Here is a 21,331-nt window from a genome sequence, read left to right as displayed (position 1 = left end):
GGGTTACGTAACATATGTATAATTTGATTCAAAAACAGACAATTAAACAAGGAATAAGATGGTCAAGACTATGTCTTGACAGTATGACAAATACAACAAATGTCCGACTTAGATTAGTACAATACAATTTTTTACCTCAACTATATATTACACCACAAAAAATAAATAGATTAAACCCAATGATCAATGTTTTCAACGTAATCAAGAAATTGGTACTTTTTTACACTCTACTTGGTCTTGTTTTAAAATTCAACCTTTTAGGATAAATTTAAGAGTTTTATTGGAACACAACTTCCACATAACCCAATATTATTTTTACTAGGTGACATTGAAGGGATAAAACCGAAACCTAAATTGAACAAATATCAGAAAGAATTTATAAAAATTGCATTGGCCGTAGCCAAAAAGGCTATTGCAGTTACTTGGAAATTGGATTCATACTTAAGTATGGATCGTTGGAATAACGAAATTTTTAGCTGCATTCCACTTGAAAAAATTACTTATAATTTAAGAAACAAATATGACATATTTCTGAGAATTTGGCACCCTTATTTACAAAAGATAGGATCAAATATATAGGTGCTCCAAAGATAAAGTTATTGGTCATCTGGGGAAAGAAAGAAATAAATACATATATTAAAGCTATTTTGAAATCCATGGAGCACGTGGGGATCTTCCGATTTCCAGGCAGTCTTTCTTTCTACTTTTTTTCTTTTTTTTCTCTTTTTAGATAGGGATGTTAAGGGGGGAGGGCTGATATTATATTACTTATTATTCTATGTAATTATCTTAAAAATTGAATACATTTTTTTAAAAAAAAGTGACGACTTGAAATGAGATTTACAGTTTTCCTGGAATCATGCCAGGATTCATGAAAGATCATTATTAATGCCTCCACCATTTCATCCAGGTGACTTATCAATCTCCAGACCTTTCAGCTTCTCAAGCACCTTCTCCTTAGTAATACCAACTACACTCATTTCAGTCCCGACACTCTGAAATCTGGCATACTGCTGGTGTCTGCCTTCTGCAGTGAAGACAGATGTGAAATACTTACTCAGTTCATCTGCCATTTCCTTGCACTGCATTGCTACCTCTCCAGCTTCATTTTCTTGTGGTCAAATATCTACTCTTGTGTCCCTTTCACTCTTTTATATATCTGAGAAAACCTTTATATCACTGAGATGCTTCCCTTCATATTTCATGTTTTCACTCCTTATGACTTTTTAGTTGCCTTCTGTTGGTTTTTAGAAGTTTCCCAATGCTCTAATTTCCCACTAATTTTTGCTCTATTATATACCCCTCTTTTGCTTTGACTTCTTTTGTCAGCTACGATTGCATCACCCTACCTTTAGAATACTTCTCCTTTGGGATGTATCTATCCTGTGCCTTCCAAATTGCTCCCAGAAACTTCAGCCATTGCTGTTCTACCATCATTTCCGCTAGTGTCCACTTCCAATAAATTTTAACCAGCTCCTCTCTCATGTCTCTGTGATTTGTTTTATTCCACTGTAATACTGATACGTTGCTTCTCTCTCTCAAACTGCAAGATGAATTCTACCATATTATGATCACTTCTTACTGAGGGTTCCTTTGCCTTAAACTCCCTAATCAAATATGGTTCATTACACAACATCCAATCTGGAATAGGTGATGGGCCCAAACAAGAGCTGCTGTAAAAATCCACTTCATATGCATTCTACTAATTCCCTCATTTGGGTTCCAGCAGGAAAAGACACCTTCCATCAGAGGCAGTGAGGAATTCCCTCCTTGATCCCTGAGTGACCAGCTCTGAAACAGAGACCCTGTTACCCATAGAGTGACAAAGGCAGGAGTCCTGTCATCACTGTCACAATGTCCAATTATGACCATTGAAATGTCCATTGAAAATTTTCAAGGATTGTGCCGGGACTTGAGGACCAGAGTTATAGGGAAAGGTTGAATGGGTTATCACTGTATTCTCTGGGGCATAGGAGAATGAGTGGAAGTTTGACAGAGTATACAAATCATGAGGGCTAAGTACAAACAGGTTTTTTCCTCTGAGGTTGGGTGAGATTGGAACCAGAGGTGATAGGTTACTTAGGTGAAAGGTGAACTTCACTCAGGGCAGAATGAGCTGCCATCAGAAGAGGTGGACATGTGTTTGATTACAACATTTAGTTGAAGTTTGGGTAGGTACATGGATAGGAGGTGTAGAAAGGGCTATGGTTGATGGGACTAGGCAGAATAACAGTTTGGCATTTTCTAGATGGGCCAAAGGGCCTGTTTCTGTCCTGTAGTGTTCTGGAGACCCTCTGTTTGTCGAGATCGGCCATAGATGTTGCATCCCAGCTGTCTATATGATATGCAAGCCAGGGCAGTATGACATGGAGAGCAAGATGTTACCCTTGTAGCAGGCTCCACCTTGCCACACAGCGGATGAATCTGAAGGACAGAGAGACTGATACAGTTCAGGACCAACAGCATCACAGCAGTTGCCAGTTAGCGTCAAACTCAACATAGGACTGCCTTAGAAAATATGACTCTGATTTTCCCTCAAGGTTTAATCCTGAAGTGGGTTTCCCCATGAATGGTTATACCTGGAAGGCAGTGGAAGTTCTCCTTCTGGATGAACTGGTAACTATGACTGACGAGCCCCATCTGCCCAAAGCAACTGGTTTTAAGGTGCCAGTAACCCCTCCTGTCAGTAGAAATGGTTCTTTTGGGCTTAGTAGCTAAGCCACAAGTGAAGGTCAGGACCTGGAATTGGTTGTCAGAGGCTACTTAAAATGCACACCACCACTGGCTATAGCAACCCAAGGAACTTGTAGTGTTCTGTGTTTCTATAATAAATCAGGCCATTACCATTTTCATGATTCATCCTCTTTAGCAGATTGGATCTTTGATGATTGTGACAGGACCCTAATTCTCCTGCTCACCTTGCCCAGTTAGTCACACTGCCTCGTTCTGCCCCTGGTCAAGACTTTGCCCTTCTGTTCTGCAGTTCTTGGGGCTCACTGTTTACACACCCCAACAGCAAAACAATCACTAGCTTGGCTAATCAAAACAATGTGCTCTACTGGTTTATAACTCATAAAAATAAGGATTCTAGACACAGGCATTGCCAACAGTTTCATTTATTTTCACTCACATCCTTACATTGGTTTGTAGACAGCAGAATGGCCTGAGAGGACCAGAGGGACAGAGCGGGTCATCCTGAAATAATGCCTGGGTTAGTGGGAGCAACGCCACTGGTGGGGAGGGGGAGGCATTATTCTTTTAGGTTTTCTTTTGTGGACACTAACTGAGGCATTTGTTAGACCATAAGACCATATGATATAGGCGCAGAAGTAGGCCATTCGGCCCATCAACTTTTCTCTGCCATTCAATCATGGGCTGATCCAATTCTTCCAGTCATCCCCACTCCCCTGCCTTCGCCCCCCTACCCTTTGATGCCCTGACTAATCAAGAACCTGTCTATTTCTGCCTTAAATACACCCAATGACTTGGCCTCCACAGCTGCTCGCAGCAACAAATTCCACAGATTTACCACCCTCTGACTAAACTAATTTCTCCACATCTCAGTTCTATAAGGATGTCCTTCAATCCTGAAGTTATACTTCTTGTCCTAGACTCCCCTACCATGGGAAGTAGCTTTGCCATACCTAATCTATTCAGGCCTTTTAACATTCAGAATGTTTCTATTAGATCCCCCCTCATTCTCCTGAACTCCAGGGAATACAGCCCAAGAGCTGCCAGACGTTCCTCATACGGTAACCCTTAAGAGGAATCCTGGAATCATTCTTGCAGATCTCCTCTGAGCCCTCTTCAATCCTTTCTAAAATAAGGAGCCCAAACTGCAAACAATACTGTGTGGTCTCACGAGTGCCTTATAGAGCCTCAACTTCACATCCCTGCTCTTATCTTCTATACCTCTAGAAATGAATACCAACATTGCATTTGCCTTCCTCACAAACAACTCAACTTGGAGTTTAACATTTAGGGTATCTTGCACAAGGACTCCCAAGTCCCTTTGCAAATCTGCATTTTGAATTCTCTCTCCATGTAAATAATAGTCTGCCTATTTATTTCTTCCACCAATGTGCACGGCCATACACGTTGTATTTCATTTGCCACTTTCCCATTCCCCTAAACTATCTTGTCTCTCTGCAGGCTCTCTGTTCCCTCAACACTACCCGCTCCTCCACTTATCTTTGTATCATCGGCAAACTTAGCCACAAACCCTTTAACACCGTAGTCCAAATCATCGACATACATCGTAAAAAGCAGTGGTCCCAACACTGACCCTTCTGGAACTCCACTGGTAACCGGCAGCCAGCCAGAATAGGATCCCTTCATTCCTACTGTTTTTCTGCCAACCAGCCAATGCTCCACGCACATTAGTAACTTCCCTGTAATTCTATGGGCTCTCAACTTGCTAAGCAGCCTCTTGTCAAAGGCCTTCTAAAAATCCAAGTACACCACGTCTACTGCATCTCCTTTGTCTACCCTGTTTGTAATTTCCTCAAAGAATTGCAATAGATTTGTCAGGCAGAATTTTCCTATCTGGAAACCATGCTGGCTTTGGCCTATCTTGTCACCCTTCTGTCTCCCACCCTTCCTAAATAGCGGAGTAACATGCAATTTTCCAGTCATCCGGTACAATGCCAGAATCTATCGATTCTTGAAAGATCAACGTTAATGCCTCCGCAGTCTATCCAGCTACTTCCTTCAGAATCTGAGGGTGCATTCCACCAGCTCCAGGATATTTATCCACCCTCAGACCATTAAACTTCCTAAGCACCTTCTCACTGTACAAACTTCACTTCCCTTACACTCTTGAATGTCCAGTATACTGCAGGTGTCTTCCACTGTGAAGACTGATGCAAAATATGAATTCAGTTCCTCTGCCATCTCTACATCTCTCATTACAATATCTCCAGCATCATTTTGTATTGATCCTCAACTCTCTTTTACCCAATATATACTTAAAAAAGTATCTTCTTTAATACTCAGCATTCTCTCATAATTAATCTTTTCCTTCCGAATTACCTTCTTAGTTTCTTTCTGCAGGTTTTTAAAAGCTTCCCAATCCTCTATCTTCCCACTAGCTTTGAATTCTTTGTATGCCCTCTCTTTTGCTTTTACTTTGGCTCTGACTTCACTTGTCAGCCATGGTAGTGTCCTTCTTCCCTTTGAAAATTTCTTATTTGGAATAAATCTGTCTTGCACTTCCCTCATTTTTCACAGAAACTCCAACCATTGCTGCTCTGTTGTCCTTCCTGCAAATGTCCCTTTCCAGTCAACTTTGGACAGGTCCCCTCTCATGCCATTGTAATTTACTTTATTCCACTGAAATACCAACACACTGGATTTTATCTTTTCACTGTCAAATTTCAAAGTGAACTCCATCATATTGTGATCACTGTTCTCTAAGGGTTCCTTAAGCTTAAGCTCTCTTTTCACTTCCGGATCACTGCAGAACTCCCAATCTAGCATAGCCAATCCCCTAGTGGGCTCAACAAGCTGTTCTAAAAAGCCAAACCTTAGACATACTACAAATCAAACACAAGGAAATCTGCAGATGCTGTAAATTCAAACAACACACACAAAATGCTGGTGGAACACAGCAGGCCCTGGCATCTATCTGTCGACGTTTCGGGCCGAGACCCTTCGTCAGGACTAACTGAAAGGAAAGATAGTAAGAGATTTGAAAGTAGTGCGGGGAGGCAGAAATGTGAAAAATTCTACAAATTCTCTCTCTTGAGGTCCAGTACTGACCTGGTTTTCCCAATCCACTTTCATGTTAAAATTATGACATGCCTTTTCTATCTCCTACTGTAACTTGTAATCCACATCTCGGCTGCTCTTTGGAGGCCTGTATACAACTGCCATTAGGGTCGTTCGGCATGGACTAGAAGCGTCAAGATGGCCTGTTTCCATGCTGTAATTGTTATACGGTTATATGGTCTTTTTACACTTGCCACTTCTTAACTCAACCCATAGAGACTCTACACTTTCCAATCCTATGTCATCTCTTTCCAAAGATTTATTATTTCTTATACACAGAGCCATACCACCCCCTCTGCCTGTTAACCTATCGTTCTGATACACCGTATATCCTTGGACATTCAGCTCCCAATGGCAGCCATCCTTTAGCCAAGTTTCAGAAATGGCCACAACATCATATTTGCCAATCTGTAGCTGATTTCAAGATCAACCACTTTATTCCTTATGTTGCGTGCATTCAAATACAATACTCTCAGTCCAGTATTTGTTGCTTTCTGTTTTAACTGCATCATGCCTCTATTGCCCTGTTACTCATCTCACTGGCTGTGGAATGTTAGCATGTAGCATGTTAGAACCCCTGTTTAAAATATTCCAATTCTGCTTCTGAAATAATTATTATGGTCTGGTTACATTATTCCCCTGCACCCCCTGCCCCATCCACAATCAACAGTAAAGTTTCTAGGCCAGGAGGAGGCAGAATTAAACTCTCAGTCTGGCTTTGCCAGAGAGGTATGGAGGCTGGATTCCATGGCGGTGAATAGTTAAATTGGAAAGAGAGAAACAAAGTGTGTCATGGAGAAAGCCTCTGTATATTTGTGTTTTGTACAGATGTGTTTGCTTTCATGTGTCTATTTGCAAATACTTTCTTTCTTCACAACTTTTGGGGAGCTTTTGCGATTTTTCACCTGGCACTAAATAAAACCACCTGCAGTAACGTGTTGCTGCAGCTCATCATTGTTTTTTACAACTGATGACCCTCGCCGTGTGCTCTTACCCACACCTGATAGTGAGGTGTGACAATGATATTTGCATTTTCATTGTTTTTATTGTGCTGCTTTGCTTTGCGGTTAACTGCCATAGCCAGAGGAGGGGTTAGGTGGATAAGTGCCCACTACTTATTAAATGCTTCGGGAGTAAATCCGGAGGAATACCTCAGAGTTGGAGTCCTTAGGGCATTCCTATATTGATTTCAATGCTGACTGGCAACACCTGAAATGCCGCTGGTGCCAAACTGGATTGGTCTCTGCTGTCCCGAAGGAGGGCCTAGTCTCGCTTGCAAAGAGATGAATCTCATGGTTGTACATGGTATAGTTAATAAATTTACTTTGAACTTTGAAACATCCAGCCACATTCCCATTCACCTGGTCTCATTTCCTTTCCAGTCCTGATGAAGGGCTTCTGCCGGAAACATTCCTCTCCATAGATGCTGCCTGACCTGCTGAGTTTCTCTAGCATTTTGTCTGTTACTCTAGTGATTTTTCTGTCTTGCACTGCACTGCATAACCACAAACATAGAAAACTTATAGCACAATACAGGCCCTTCTGCCCACAAAGCTGTGCTGAACTTGTCCTTACCAGAGAGATTACCCATAACACTCTATTTTTCTGAGCTCCACACGCCTGTCCTGGAGTCTCTTAAAAGACCCCGTCGTGTCTGCCTCCACCACCATCGCCGGCAGCCCATTCCATGCACTCACCACTCTCTGTGTAAAAAACTTAGCCCTAACATCTATCTCCTCTGTAGCTACTTCCAAGCACCTTAAAACTGCACCCTCTCCTGCTAGCCACTTCCTGGCATACGTTAGTGTTAATAAACCTAATTTTTGTTTAAACCCTTAAGACAGTGTTTAAGCACGATTCACACTGAGCATAGCAAGGCTGGAAATCTAAAAGATGAGGCTGCCCCAGACAGATACAGAACCTGGATAGGAAGACACTTCATCAGTTTTGTTTTCACTTATAGAAATACACCATGGTGTTTGAATCGGGCCTTTATTTTAAATCTCCATCTAAAAATTTCTTCACAAATTATGTACAAACAGTGTAATATGAATTAATAGAAATTTCACATTAAAATCTGAAGAACAAGTCAATGCAGATTGTACAATAGTCTCTCTCTATATACACCCAGTGGCCACTTTTATTAGATACAGCTGTACACTTGTTCATTAATGCAAAACTCTTAATCAGCCAATCAAATAGCAGCAACTTAATTCACAAAAGCACGCGGATATGGACAATGGGTTCGGAACAAACATCAGAAAAGGGAAGAAATGTCATCTGAATGACTGACCGTGGAATGATTGCTGGTGGCAGATGGGGTAGTTTGAGTATCCCAAAACTTGGGACCTTCTGGCAGTTTTGTGGGAGAAAACACTTTGTTCATGAGAGAGTTCAGAGGAGAATGGCCAGATTGGTTCAAATCGACAGGAATGCCACAGTAACTCGAGTAACCACGTGTTACAACAGCGGCGTGCAGAAAAGCAATTCTGAACACACATGTCAAACCTTAAATTTGATGGGCTGCAGCAGCAGAAGACTACAAACACACACTCAGAGGCAAACAGTAAGGAAGTACCCAATAAAATTGCCACACAGTGTATACGCTGTATAGAAAATATACAGTGTATAGAAAACTTTCAACACTGTTGGAACTGATGATATGTCACTGAAAGGCCTCAACAGGTTCAAAGCCCCAGGGTCTCCATTATCCTATGCCAGGCTTCTGGCTGTATTTCATTAGGACTGTGAGAAGGATTGGTATGTCGCCAAAGGCACTCACAAGTTTCTACAGACGTACCATGGAGAGCATGGTTGTATCACTGCTGGGGATCAGAAAGTTGTAAACTCAGCCACCTCCACCACAGGGTTGAGCATCCAGGACACTTTTAAAAAGTGATGCCTCAAAAAGGTGGCATCCATAATTAAGGACACCCATCACCTAGGACACACCTTTCTCATAGCTGCCATTAAAGAGGAGATACAGGAGCCTGAAGGCAGACATGTCTCAGGAAAAAGCTTCTTCCTGTCTGCTATCAGATTTCTGAATGGACAATGAACCCATGAACACTACCTCAGCATTTTCCCTTTCTTCATGTCCTACTTATTTAATTTAGTCAACCAATGGTGTAGAGGCATCTGCATCGGATTCAAAAGGCGAGTGGTCCTGGGCTCGAGTCCAGCAAGCTCTCTCTGTGTTGGGTTGAGCATCAAGCTAGCAACTCTGGCTTGTAAGAAATAGACAAAAATGCTAAAGAAATGGCATGGTTGCCACCTGATGTGCCACAATATATATACTGTACCTATTATAATTTATCATTTAATTATTATGTATTGCAAAACAACAAATGTTACAATATGCCAGTGATATTAAACCCGATTCTGATTCTGATTTTGGCTTTCCAATTCTCACTTGCAAAAGGTGACTCAGGAGAGATTTGGACTGATATGGCACCCCTTACCCACCCCAGGACATATCACCATTCTGAGAAAAAAGTGGCAACTCTCCCAGAAATATTTCACCAACTATCGATGTGGTGAAAGACAGTAAGACAAAGGAGCAAAGTCAGGCCATTCGGCCCATTGTCTGCTGTCATTCCATCATGGCTGATTTGTTATCTCTTACCTTCTCCTCATAACCATTACTAATTAAGAACCTATCAACCTGTGCTTTAAATGTTTGTAGCAATTAATTCCACAGTTTCACCACCCTCTGGCTAAAGAAATTCCTCCTCATCTCTGTTCCAAAGGGATGTCCTTCTGTACTGATGCTGTGTCTTTTGTCTAGATAGAGTGGATGTAAAAAAGGTGTTTCATGTAGTGGGGGATACTAGGACCAGAGGGAGAATGGATTGAGGGGGAAATAAATCAGCCATGATGAGACGAGCTGCCTAATTCTACTCCTATGTGCTATGGTTATGGTCTTTCCTTGGAGCAAAACAGGTGACGATAGATGTTACAGGGACCACAGAAATGATAGAGGTTAAAAATAAAAAACACAAGAAATTCTGCAGATGCTGGAAATCCAGAGCAACCTACACACAATGCTGGAGGAACTTGACACGTCAGGCAGCATCAATAGAGGGGAATAAAGAGTCAATCTTTTGGGTTGACCCTGCATCAGGACTGGAAAGGAAGGGGACAGAAGCCAGAATACGAAGATGGGGGAGGGGAAGGAGTACAAGCTGGAAGGTGATAGGTGAGACCGGGTGAGGGGGTAGGTGGGAGGGTGAGGGAGGGTGGATGAAGTCAGAAGCTGGCTGGTGATAGTGGAAGAGGTAAAGAGAGGAAGAAGAAGGAATCTGACAGGTGGACCATGGGAGACAGGGATGGAGGAGGGAATTAGGGGGAGGTGATTAGCAGGTGAGGAGAAAAGAAGGGGTGAGAAGGGAGCGAGAATAAGCAGTGTAGATGGATCAGCATGGTTACTATGAGCTGAAGCTGCACAATGTTACAAAAACAAAGATATCAAGCATACACTGCTCCGCTCCCGATCAGACACCAGGCAGTGTGGGCTTGCCCAGATGTTGGTACCCTCTCGAGAACACGAAGCCCAGAGGTGACAGGACTGTTGCTAGCAACAGGCAGAGACAATCTGGCATTGACTACAGTGTTTGCACAAGAAGATCACAAGAAGATCAATGAACAACCATGATGTTTTAAGTTTTTCCCCGGTCGCATCCTCTTTTCCACACAGTTCTTCCTGAAAATATTTCCAGTTAAATACAAGCAGTAGCATTCACAAGCTACTGAATGAGGCTCTGCCTATTTGTATGAACAGCAAGACATTGTTCTTTTGGTGTTGCAGCAGCCCATCTTTCAGCCACAGGCAGAGGTCAGAGACTTACATCAGATGGTCCCTAGAGATCATTTGCTCTGTCTGAAACCTGATCTATTTCACTTTTTTTTGTTCTCGTTATATTCCTTTATTTTCTGCTCAAAGAACCCTGTGGAGAGAACGAGAGAAAATGAGAGACTGAAGACAAACATTCCTCATATTACTTTACAGTTCTGTAGCTTAAAGGACTGAAGATTCATGATTGTTTGATTTGTTTCCTACAAGGCGAATGAAATAATTGTACTCCTGATCCGACGCAGCACAAAATACACAAAAGATAAAACACAAAACAATAAAAATACACACAATAAATATAAATGTAGTGCATAAAATAGCTTAAATACATAAATTGATTTTACATCCCTAAAGAGATGCCAGGTGACTGATTGGAAAAATCAAGTAGTTGCTGGAGGTGTTTATCAATCTTATTACTTGAGGAAAGTAACTGTTTATCATTCCGCTGGTCCTCGAATGGTTGGTACATAGCCTCCTCTCTGATGAGTGGGAGTGGGGCAGGAATCCTTCAGGATGTTATGGCACCTTCTGTATCTACGTCCTTGACACCAGGTAGGCTGGTGTAGGCACTGGTGATGCATTTCCCCAGATGCTGCCCGACCTACTGATTATTTCTAGCACAGTTTGTTTCTAGGTTTACCTGACAGAACTGTATAAAATTATGACAGGGAGACCATCCTTTACTGAAAGGGTAAAATGTCATTCTAGAAGGCACAGCTTCAAGGTGAGAGGGGGAAGTTTAATAGAATAAAAATGAATCTCGGGGTTGTATATGGTGACATATATGTACTTTGATACTAAATTTCCTCTAAACAAGGATATATGAAAACATAGAACATTACAGCATGGTACAGGCCCTTTGGCCCATGAAGTTGTGCCGACCCTTTAACCTAATCTAACCCTTCCATTTTTCTTTCATCCATGTGCATATCTAAGAGTTCCTTGACTGTCCCTAATGTTTCTGCCTCTATCACCACCCCTGGCAGGATGTTTCACACTCCGACCACTCTCTGTGTAAAAATCTTTCCACTATACTTTCCTCCAGTCACTTTAAAATTTGTATTCACCTTCTCCTCCCTGGCTGACCACTCTGTCTATGTCCCATTACAGAACTTCACACAAATATCCCCTGAACATTTGCCACATTTCTTCTGTACTTTTCCTTGAGAACATCTGTTTCCAATTTAAGCTTCCAATTTCCTACCTGATAGCCTCATAATTCCCCTTACTCCAATTAAACATTTTTCTAACTTGTCTGTTCCTATCTCCCTCCAATGCTATGATAAAGGAGATAGAATTATGATCAGTATCTCCAAAATGCTCTCCCACTGAGAGATCTGACATCGACCAGGTTCATTTCCCAATACCAAATCAAGTACAGCCTCTCTTCTTTAGGCTTACCTACATATTATGTCAAGAAACCTTCCTGAGCACACCTAACAAACTCCACCCCATCTAAACCCCTTGCTCTAAGGAGATGCCAATCGATATTTGGGAAATTAAAATCTCCCATCACGACAACTCTGTTATTATTACACTGTTCCAGGATCTGTTTCCCTATGTGGTCCTCGATATCCCTATAAAATATACTCAAAAAAAGCCTATAAAAAACACTCAGTAAAGTTATTGACCCCTCCCTGTTCTTAATCTCCACCCACAGAAACTCTGTAGACAATCCCTCCATGACGTCCACCTTTTCTGCAGCCGTGACACTATCTCTGATCAACAGTGCGATGCCCCCACCTCTTTTGCCTCCGTCCCTGAAACACCTGTCTATTTCTGTCTCTGCCTCACGAATGATCTGAAGTTCATCCAGCTCCAACTCCAGTTCTCTAACTCAGTTTGTCAGGAGCTGCAGCTGGATGCAGCTTTTGCAGGTGTAGTCATCAGGGGCAATTGTGCTGTCCCTGAATTCCCACATCCTGCAGATAGATCATTCGTCTGCCCTAACTGCTGCTTCCATTACCAACTAAGTTAATAAAATTAATTAAATGAACTTACCCAGCCTTACCTCACTTGGAGCAAGCTTGTCCTCAGCCTCTCAAACCAAATCCTCAAAGCTGCACTCCTACCCTGAGCCACTCACACCACTGGCTGCTCCTCTTCAGATACCTGTCCTTTTCTTTGACCCTGCCAATTATCTCACTCCTCTTCTTCCTGCTGCAACAGTTTCTCGATCACACTGTGATCGAGTATACAGTCGGCCCTCCTTATCCGTGGGTTCCGCATGCGTGGATTCAACCAACCGCGGATCAGGAAAACCCGGAAGTTCTCTCACCAGCACTCATTGTTTGAGCATGTACAATCTACTTTTTCTTGTCATTTTTCCCTAAACAATACAGAATAACAACTATTTACATAGCATTTACATTGTATTAGGTTTAATAAGTAATCTAGAGATGATTTAAAAGTACAGGCAGTCCCCGGGTTACGAACAAGTTCCGTTCCTGAGTCCAGCTTTAAGTCGGATTTGAAGTTGGAACAGGTACATCCGGTATTATGTAGCCTCAGTTAGTAAAACGTTTGTCTTAGTTTGTAAAATGTGTGCAGGATAGCTTTTTGCAGCAACACATAGAGGTACTGACTAGAGAAGGGGCAGCGTTCTCCTGTTAGGGAATGAGATAGGTCAGGTGACGGAGGTACGTGTTGGTGAGCACTTCAGGTCTAGTGATCACAATAACAATAGTTTCAATATAATTATGGAGGACTGGACCCAGGGTTGATATTTTTGATTGGAGAAAGGCTAACTGAGGAAATGCGAAAGGATTTAGAAGTAGTGGATTGGGACAATTTGTTTTATGGGAAGGATGAAATAGAGAAATGGAGGTCATTTAAAGGTGAAATTTTGAGGGTACAGAATCTTTATGTTCCTGTTAGGTTGAAAGGAAAGGTTAAAGGTTTGAGAGAGCCATGGTTTTCAAGGGATATTGGAAACTTGGTTTGGAAAAAGAGAGAGATCTACAATAAACATAGGCAGCATGGAGTAAATGAGGTGCTCGAGAAATATAAAGAATGTAAAAAGAATCTTAAGAAAGAAATTAGAAAAGCTAAAAGAAGATATGAGGTTGCTTCGGCAGGTAAGGTGAAAATAAATCCAAAGGGTTTCTACAGTTATATTAATAGCAAAAGGATAGTGAGGTCCCTTACAGAATCAGTGTGGTACATTAATGATCTGGATGATGGGGTGATAAGTTGGATTAGTAAGTATGCAGATGATACGAAGATAGGTGGCGTTGTGGATAATGAAGTAGGTTTTTAAAGCTTGCAGAGAAATCTAGGCCAGTTAGAAGAGTGGGCTGAAAGATGGCAAATGGAGTTTAATGCTGAAAAGTGTGAGGTGCTACATTTTGGTAGGAATAATCAAAATAAGACATACATGGTAAATGGTGCATAGTTCCCTGAAGGTGGAATCTCATGTGGATAGGGTGGTGAAGAAAGTTTTTGGTATGCTGGCCTTTATAAATCAGAGCATTGAGTATAGGAGTTTGGATGTAATGTTAAAATTGTACAAGGCATTGGTGAGGCCAAATTTGGAGTATTGTGTACAGTTCTGGTCACCGAATCATAGGAAAGATGTCAACAAAATAGAGAGAGTACAGAGGAGATTTACTAGAATGTTACCTAGGTTTTAGCACCTAAGTTACAGAGAAAGGTTGAACAAGTTAGGTCTTTATACTTTGGAGCGTAGAAGGTTGAGGGGGACTTTTTACTTTTCAATGCATATAAAACACTTAAGAATCATATGTATTTCAATAATTAAACCACTGCCTTGCTTAGTAATAATTGTAGCTTTCATCGGGGCAGGGTCTTTCAAATGCTCCATTAAAATTGTTCTGATCGTTGACCGACAGTAGTCTAACAGTTTTCTAATGACCAATGACTTTTCACCTCTTTCCGATCACTGAACTTAAGAGGGAGGTGTTGAGACTCAGCGATTCTCCCTACCAATTTCTGGGGTATGACGGTGTTGAACGCTGAACTGAAGTCTATAAACCTCAGTCTGGTTTCCTCTGTAGAGGAGACCTCAATCAATATTGAATCTTTGTGGATGGAATTAAGAAATTGCAAGGGTAAAAGAAAATTATAGAAATCATATGTAGGCCTCCAAATGATAGCCAAGACGTGGGGTTGAGATTGCAGAGGGAGCTGGAAAAGGCATGTAATAAGGGAAATAACAGAATTGTAATGGGGGACTTCAATATACAAGGGGATTGGGAAAATCAGGTTGGTGTCAGATCGCAAGAGAGGGAACTTGTTGAATGCCTATGAGATGGCTTTTTAGAGCAGCTTGTGCTTGAGTCTACTCGGGGAAAACTTATCTTAAGTTGTGTAATAACCCAGATCTTAACAGGGAGCTTAGTGTAGGAGGTAGTGATCACAATATGATTAAATTCAGACTGCAATTTGAGAGGAAGAAGTATAAGTTACATGTATCAGTATCACAATGGAATAAAGGGAATTACAGAGGCATGAGAGAGGAGCTTCCCAGGTGGATTGGAGGAGGATACTGCTGGGGATGACGGCAGAGCAGAGGTGGCTGAAGTTTCTGGGAATAGTTCACAAGGTGCAAGATAGATATATCCCATAGAGGAAATAGTTCTCAAATGGCAGGGGTAGGCAACCGTGGCTGACAAAGGAAGTTAAGCACTGCATAAAAACCAAGGAAAGAGCATATAGGGTAACAAAAGTGAGTGGGAAGTTGGATGATTAGGAAGCTTTAAAAATCCAACAAAAGGCAATCATAAAAGCTATAAGAAGGGAAAAGCTAAATATGAAGGCAGACTAGCCAATAATACAAAGCAGGATACCAAAGGTTTCTCAGTTATATGAAGAGAAAAAAGGTGAGAGTTGATATTGGACCACTGGGAAATGATGCTGATGAGGTAGTAATGGGGTCAAAGAAATAGCAGATGAACAATGGGTACTTTGCATCTGTCTTCTCTGTGGAAGAGATTATCAGTGTGCCAGAGGTCTGTGAGTGTCAGGGAACAGGAGTGAGTGCCATTGCTATTACAAAGGAAAAAGTACTAGGCAAACTGAAAAGTCTAAAGGTGGATAAGTCACCTGGACCAGATGGACTACATCCCATAGTCCTGAGAGAGGTTGCTCATGATTATTGGTCATGATCACTTGGTTCTGGCATGGTCCCAGAGGAATGGAAAATGGCAAATGTCACTCCACTCTTTAAGAAGGGAGGAAAGCAAAAGAAAGGAGGTTATGGGCCAGTTGGTTGGGAAAATGTTGGAGGCTTTTATTAAGGATGAAGTTTTGGAGTACTTGGAGACTAATGATATAATAAGTCAAAGTCAGCATAGTTTCTGTAGAAGGAAATCTTGTCTGACAAATCTGTTAAGATTGACTGTTTATTTCTCTCCATAGATGCTGCTTGACCTGCTGAGTTCCTCCAGTGTTTCAAGGAAGTAATAAACAGTGTCTACAAAGGAGAGGCAGTGGATGTAATTTACTTGGATTTTCAGAAGCACTTGATACTGTGCTCAGTTCTGGTTGCCTCACTACAGGAAGGATGTGGAAGTCATAGAAAGGGTGCAGAGGAGATTTACAAGGATGTTGTCTGGATTGGGGAGCATGCCTTATGAAAACAGGTTGAGTGAACTTGGCCTTTTCTCTTCGGAGCGACGGAGGATAAAAGGTGACCTGATAGAGGTGTATAAGATGATAATAGGCATTGATCGTGTGGATAATCAGAGGCTTTTTCCCAGGGCTGAAATGGTTGCCACAAGAGGACACAGGTTTAAGGTGCTGGGGAGAAGGTACAGGGGAGATGTCAGGGGTAAGTTCTTTACTGAAAGAGTGGTGTGGTGTGGTACTGGAATGGGCTGCCAGCAATGGTGATGGAGGTAGATACAATAGGGTCTTTTAAGAGACTTTTAGATAGGTACATTGAGCTTAAAAAAATAGAGGGCTATGGGTAAGCCTAGTAATTTTTTAAGGTAGGGGCATGTTTGGCACAACTCTCTGGGCTGAAGGGCCTGTATTGTGCTGTAGGTTTTCTATGTTTCTATGATATGGTGCCACACATGAGGTTGCTTAACAAGATAAAATCCTATAGTATTACAGGAAATATACTGGCATAGATAGTGGAATGACTGACAGACAGGAGTGGAAATAAAAGGGGCCTTTTTTGGTTGGCTATCAGCAACTATTGGGGTCAGTATTGCAACCACTGCTTTTCACATTGTTTGTCAGTTATTTGGATAATGGAATTGATGGTTTTTTGGTAAAGTTTGCGGATGATACGAAGATAGGTAGTGTTGAGGAAGCAATGCGATTGCAGCAGGACTTGGACAAATTGGAAGAATGAGCAAAAAAGTGTCAGATGGAATGCAGTGTTGGGAAATGCATGATAATGCATTTTGGTGAAAGGAACAATAGTGCAGAATATTATCTAAATGAGGAGAAAGATCAAACATCAGAGGTGCAGAGGGACTTAGGAGTCCTTGTGCAAAATTCCCAGAAGTTAATTTACAGGTTGAGTCTTTGGTAAAGAAGGCAAGTGAAATGTTGGCATTCATTTTAAGGGGACTAGAATATAAAAATAGGGAGATAATGCAGAGCCTTTATAAGACACTAGTCTGGCCACACTTGGAGTATTGTCAACAGTTTTGGGCCCCATAATTGAGAAAGGATGTTTTGTCATTGGAGAGAATCCAGAGGAGGTTCAAAAGGATGATTCCAGGAATGAAAGGGTTAACATATGAGGAGCATTTGGCAGCTTTGGGCCTGTACTCTCTGGAATTTATAAGAATGCAGAAGGATCTCATTGAAATCTACTGAATGTTGAAAGGACTCAATAGGGTAGATCTGGAGAGGATGTTTCCTCTGGTGAGGGTCTCCAGAACAGGAGGGCACAGCCTCAAAATTGAGGAGCAACCTTTTAGAACACAAGAAAGGAGGAATTTTTGAGCCAAAGAGTAGTGAATCTCTGGAATGCTCTGCCACCGACTGTAGTGGAGGCCAAGTCTGTGGGTATATTTAAGGCGGAAGTTGATCGTTTCCGGATTGGTGAGGGCATCAAAGGATATGGTGAGAGGGCAGGTGCATGGGGTTGAGTGGGATACGGGATCAGCCATGATAGAGGGGCGGAGCAGGCTCGATGTGCTGAATGGCATAATTCTGCTCATATGTCTAATGGTCTTATGACCAGAACCACACACAATACTCCAAATTAAGAACAACAATTTCTTATGTAACTTCATCCCAAACCTGTACTCAGTTACCCAATAATTCTCCTGCCTTACCTTCCTCAGAGAATGGGTGGCCCTGAAGGTCCTCAACAAACAACGAGAACATCTGGGTTGCCATGAACACTTTGAGAAACCTCCGTATGGACTTGGACGCAATGGATTTCCGGAAATCTTTCTCCTGGAAGATGGTGCAGTCCTTGTTTCGCTTGAGGTGTGCGGAATAGTGGCCAACAATTTTAACAAAAAAAAGCACAAAGGTGTTTTTCACCAATTCATTCAACTCCTCATTCGCTGTTGGGAAACAAGTGCAGAGGCATGTCAATAGTATCACTCTGAAGTCAATGTCATCTGAAAGATCAGTTCCATCCCCACCCACACATGCCCTAATTTACCAAGCCATTGGGTGTATTTAAGGCAGTTATTAATTGGTAAGGGGTGAAAGGGTATGAGAAGAAGGTGGGACAATGGGGTTGGGAAAATCAACCATGATTGAGTGGCAAGCAGACTCAATGGACCTATGTCTTAACGTAGAGAGAAGATAAGCCCCTGAATTAGAGAGCATGTCTTATAAGGAAAGGTTGAGAGAGCTAGAGTTTTCTCTTTGCAGTAAAGGAGGATGAGAAGTGAGTTGTTTGTAATGTACCAGATGATAAGAGGCATAGATCGAGTGGGCAACCTGAGGCATTTTCCAGGGATGGAAATGGCTAATATGTGGGGGCATAATTTTAAGGTGATTAGTAAGGGGGGAATGTCAGAGGTAAGTTTTTTAAACAGAGTGGTTGGTGCTTGGAATGTCATGCCAGGCATGATGGTAGAGGCAGACAGGTTAGGGACGGTTAACAGACTGTTAGATAGATACATGGATGATAAGCATTCCACCTATTAAGTCTACTCCACCATTCTATCATGGCTGATTTCTCAACCCTGTTCTATTGCCTTTTCCCAGTAACTTTGATGTCCTAACTAATAAAGATGTTACCAACCTCCATTTTAAACATACTCAATGACTAGGCCTCCACAGCTGTCCATGGTAATGAATTCCACAGATTCAACACCGTCTGGCTAAAGAAATTCCTCTGCACCTCTGTTCTAAATGAATGTCCCTCTATTCTGAGGCTGTGCCTTCTGGTCCTAGACTCACTTAGGAAACATCCTCTATCTAGGTATTTCAATATTCAAAAGAGATTCTACAGGTGCTGGAAATCAAGAGCAACACACACAAAATGATGGAGCAACTCAGCAGATCACAAAGCATTATGGAAATGAATAAACAGTCGATGCTTCGGGCCGAGACCCTTCATCAGGACTGGAAATGAAGGGGAAGACACCAGAATAAAAAGGTGGGGGAAGGAGGACTAGCTAGAAGATGATAGATGAACCAGGCGGTTGAGAAAGGTAAAGGGCAGAAGGTGAAGGAAACTGATAGGAGAGGAGAGTTGACCATGGCGGAAAGGAAAAGAGGAGAGGCACCATGGGGAAAATGATAGGCAGTTGAGGTCTGAGTGGGGAATGGAAGAGGAGGGAAGGGGGAGGGAAAAATACCAGAAGGAGAAATCAATGTTTATGCTATCAGGTTGGAGGCTACCTGGGGAGAATATGAAGTGTTGCTCCTCCACCCTGAGAGTGACCTCATCTTGGCACAAGTGGGGGCCACGTTCCGATGTGTTGGAATAGGAATGGGATAGCAATTAAAATGACTGACCAGTGGGAAATTCTGCTTTTGGGAGATGGAGCGATGGAGCAGAGGTGCTTGTCAAAGCAAGCACCCAGTTAATTCAGGTCTCACCAGTGTAGAGGAGGGTATACTGTGAGCGTCAAATACAATGGATGACCCCAGCAGATTCATAGGTGAGGTGTTGCCTCACTTGGAAGGACTGTTTGGGGCCTTGAATGCAAGTAAATGGGCAGGTGTAGCACTTCTATCACTTCCCCTGTGGAAAGTGGGGAAGGTAAAGATGTGTTTGGCGGTAGGATCCCATTGAAGATGGCAGAAGTTGCAGGGAATGATGTGTTGGTTGGGTAAGCTCATGGGTTTATAGTTTCAATATTCAATAGATAGGTTAAAGAGCTGGTACAACGTTGTGGGCTGAAGAGACTATACAACGCTGTATTTAATGTTCTTGGAGAACTTTTAAAGGTGTCACTCAGAGTGCTACTGAAGATCAGTTGAGACCAAGGCTGTGTGAGGGGGCATTGGAGGGCTGTGCCACTAGGCTCAAAGCATGATAGGATTGAAGCAAGGAAAGAAGGCGTCAGCCTCAATGACTCATTCTACTTCAGAAGGAGGCAGAAAGCTTAGGAAAATGACAGCGAACAGCTAGGGAGTCTGCAGAGATTCCTGTGTACAGAAAGGGGAGTGAAAGGGAAGGAAAAAACATCCAGCAAACCTTAGTTCTGTGGGCTGAAATGCCTTGTTAATGAGAGAAGTCAAAGGAGTATGGCCAGACTGGTTCAAGCTAACAGGAAAGCAACAGTAACTCAAATAACCATGCATTACAACAGTGACATCTCTGAATGTACAACACGTTGTGCCTTGAAGTGGAAGCTGAAGATCACAAATATACAGAAATACTCTCAGTGGCCACTTTGTCAGTTGCAGGAGGTTCCTAATAAAGAGGTCAATGAGGATTTGGAAAACCCCAAGGTGAAAAATTTCTGCAGAAGGAGTTGGAGAGAATGAACAGGTTGAGAAGAAAAGATGACAGAAAGATCTCAAAATGTGCTATGGCAGGAAAACAGGTGACATAAGAACATTAAGGAACTAACAAAGATTATTTCACCCTACAATTCTTTCTACAAGGAAGACGCTAGCCAGATTTGGCCAAACATGGATCTCCTAGCAGAACAAATCCAAGTATTGCAGGACAATATTCCATTGCTTGAGGATCTGACGATTTTAGACAAGGGGTAGCAACCAGCCCTCTTACATTGGCATCTCTGCCTCTCATTCTGCAAGGTGTTCAGAAGTTCCTTATAGAGCTTGTTGGGTAGAACCTCATGCTCATCTCCAACCTGCAGGGAGAGAAGCAGAAGTGGTGAGATGCCCTTAATCAGATCCCACCACTCTAACCACAACCCCCTGTCCTGAGGTACATGGTTCACTGAGCCCTCCAAGTGGAGTGGGTGGATTGGGACCTCCCGCCAGGGATCCAGATCTGGTTGGCTTGGGACCACCCAATGGAGGATCAAATCAAGCTGGTTCAGGACCATCCACAAGAGGTGCAGGTCTGGCCAGGTTGGGATCTCATGTCTGAAGTCTAGATCCGTCCGGTTCCGGACCACCTGCTGGAGGTCCAGGTCTGGCCAAGTTGTGATCTCCTGCCTGAGACCAAGTCTGGTTGGGATGAAGTTTCCCACTGGAGGACCAAATCTGGTTGGGTTCAGACCTCTCGCCAGAGTTGCAAGACTGGCCAAATTGGGACCTCCCACTGGTTGGTTGGTTTGGGATTTCCCACCAAGGGTTCCTGGTTTGGCTGGGTCAGGACCAGAGGTCCAGGTCTGCCTG

The 21,331-nt window shown here is 42.4% G+C and overlaps 1 protein-coding gene across 4 annotated transcripts in view; it reads right to left on the bottom strand.

The window, feature by feature from the left end:
* Nucleotides 1-7,744: 7,744 nt before the first annotated feature.
* Nucleotides 7,745-21,331, bottom strand: part of LOC132381201 (DENN domain-containing protein 2D-like) — a 179,662-nt gene continuing 166,075 nt past the window's right edge. For all 4 annotated transcript variants that reach the window (XM_059950495.1, XM_059950494.1, XM_059950497.1 and 1 more), the window contains 3 exons: nucleotides 20,754-20,838; nucleotides 17,881-18,117; nucleotides 7,745-10,715 (listed from right to left, as the gene is read on the bottom strand). In XM_059950495.1, coding sequence (XP_059806478.1) covers nucleotides 10,666-10,715; nucleotides 17,881-18,117; nucleotides 20,754-20,838 — 372 coding nt within the window. In that variant the 3' untranslated portion in view covers nucleotides 7,745-10,665. The remainder of the gene's footprint in view (nucleotides 10,716-17,880; nucleotides 18,118-20,753; nucleotides 20,839-21,331) is intronic.

Source organism: Hypanus sabinus, chromosome 25 (assembly GCF_030144855.1).
Source record: "Hypanus sabinus isolate sHypSab1 chromosome 25, sHypSab1.hap1, whole genome shotgun sequence".
Lineage (NCBI taxonomy): Eukaryota > Metazoa > Chordata > Chondrichthyes > Myliobatiformes > Dasyatidae > Hypanus > Hypanus sabinus.
Note: the sequence above shows the minus strand (reverse complement) of the source record. Positions and strands in the feature narration are given on the sequence as shown.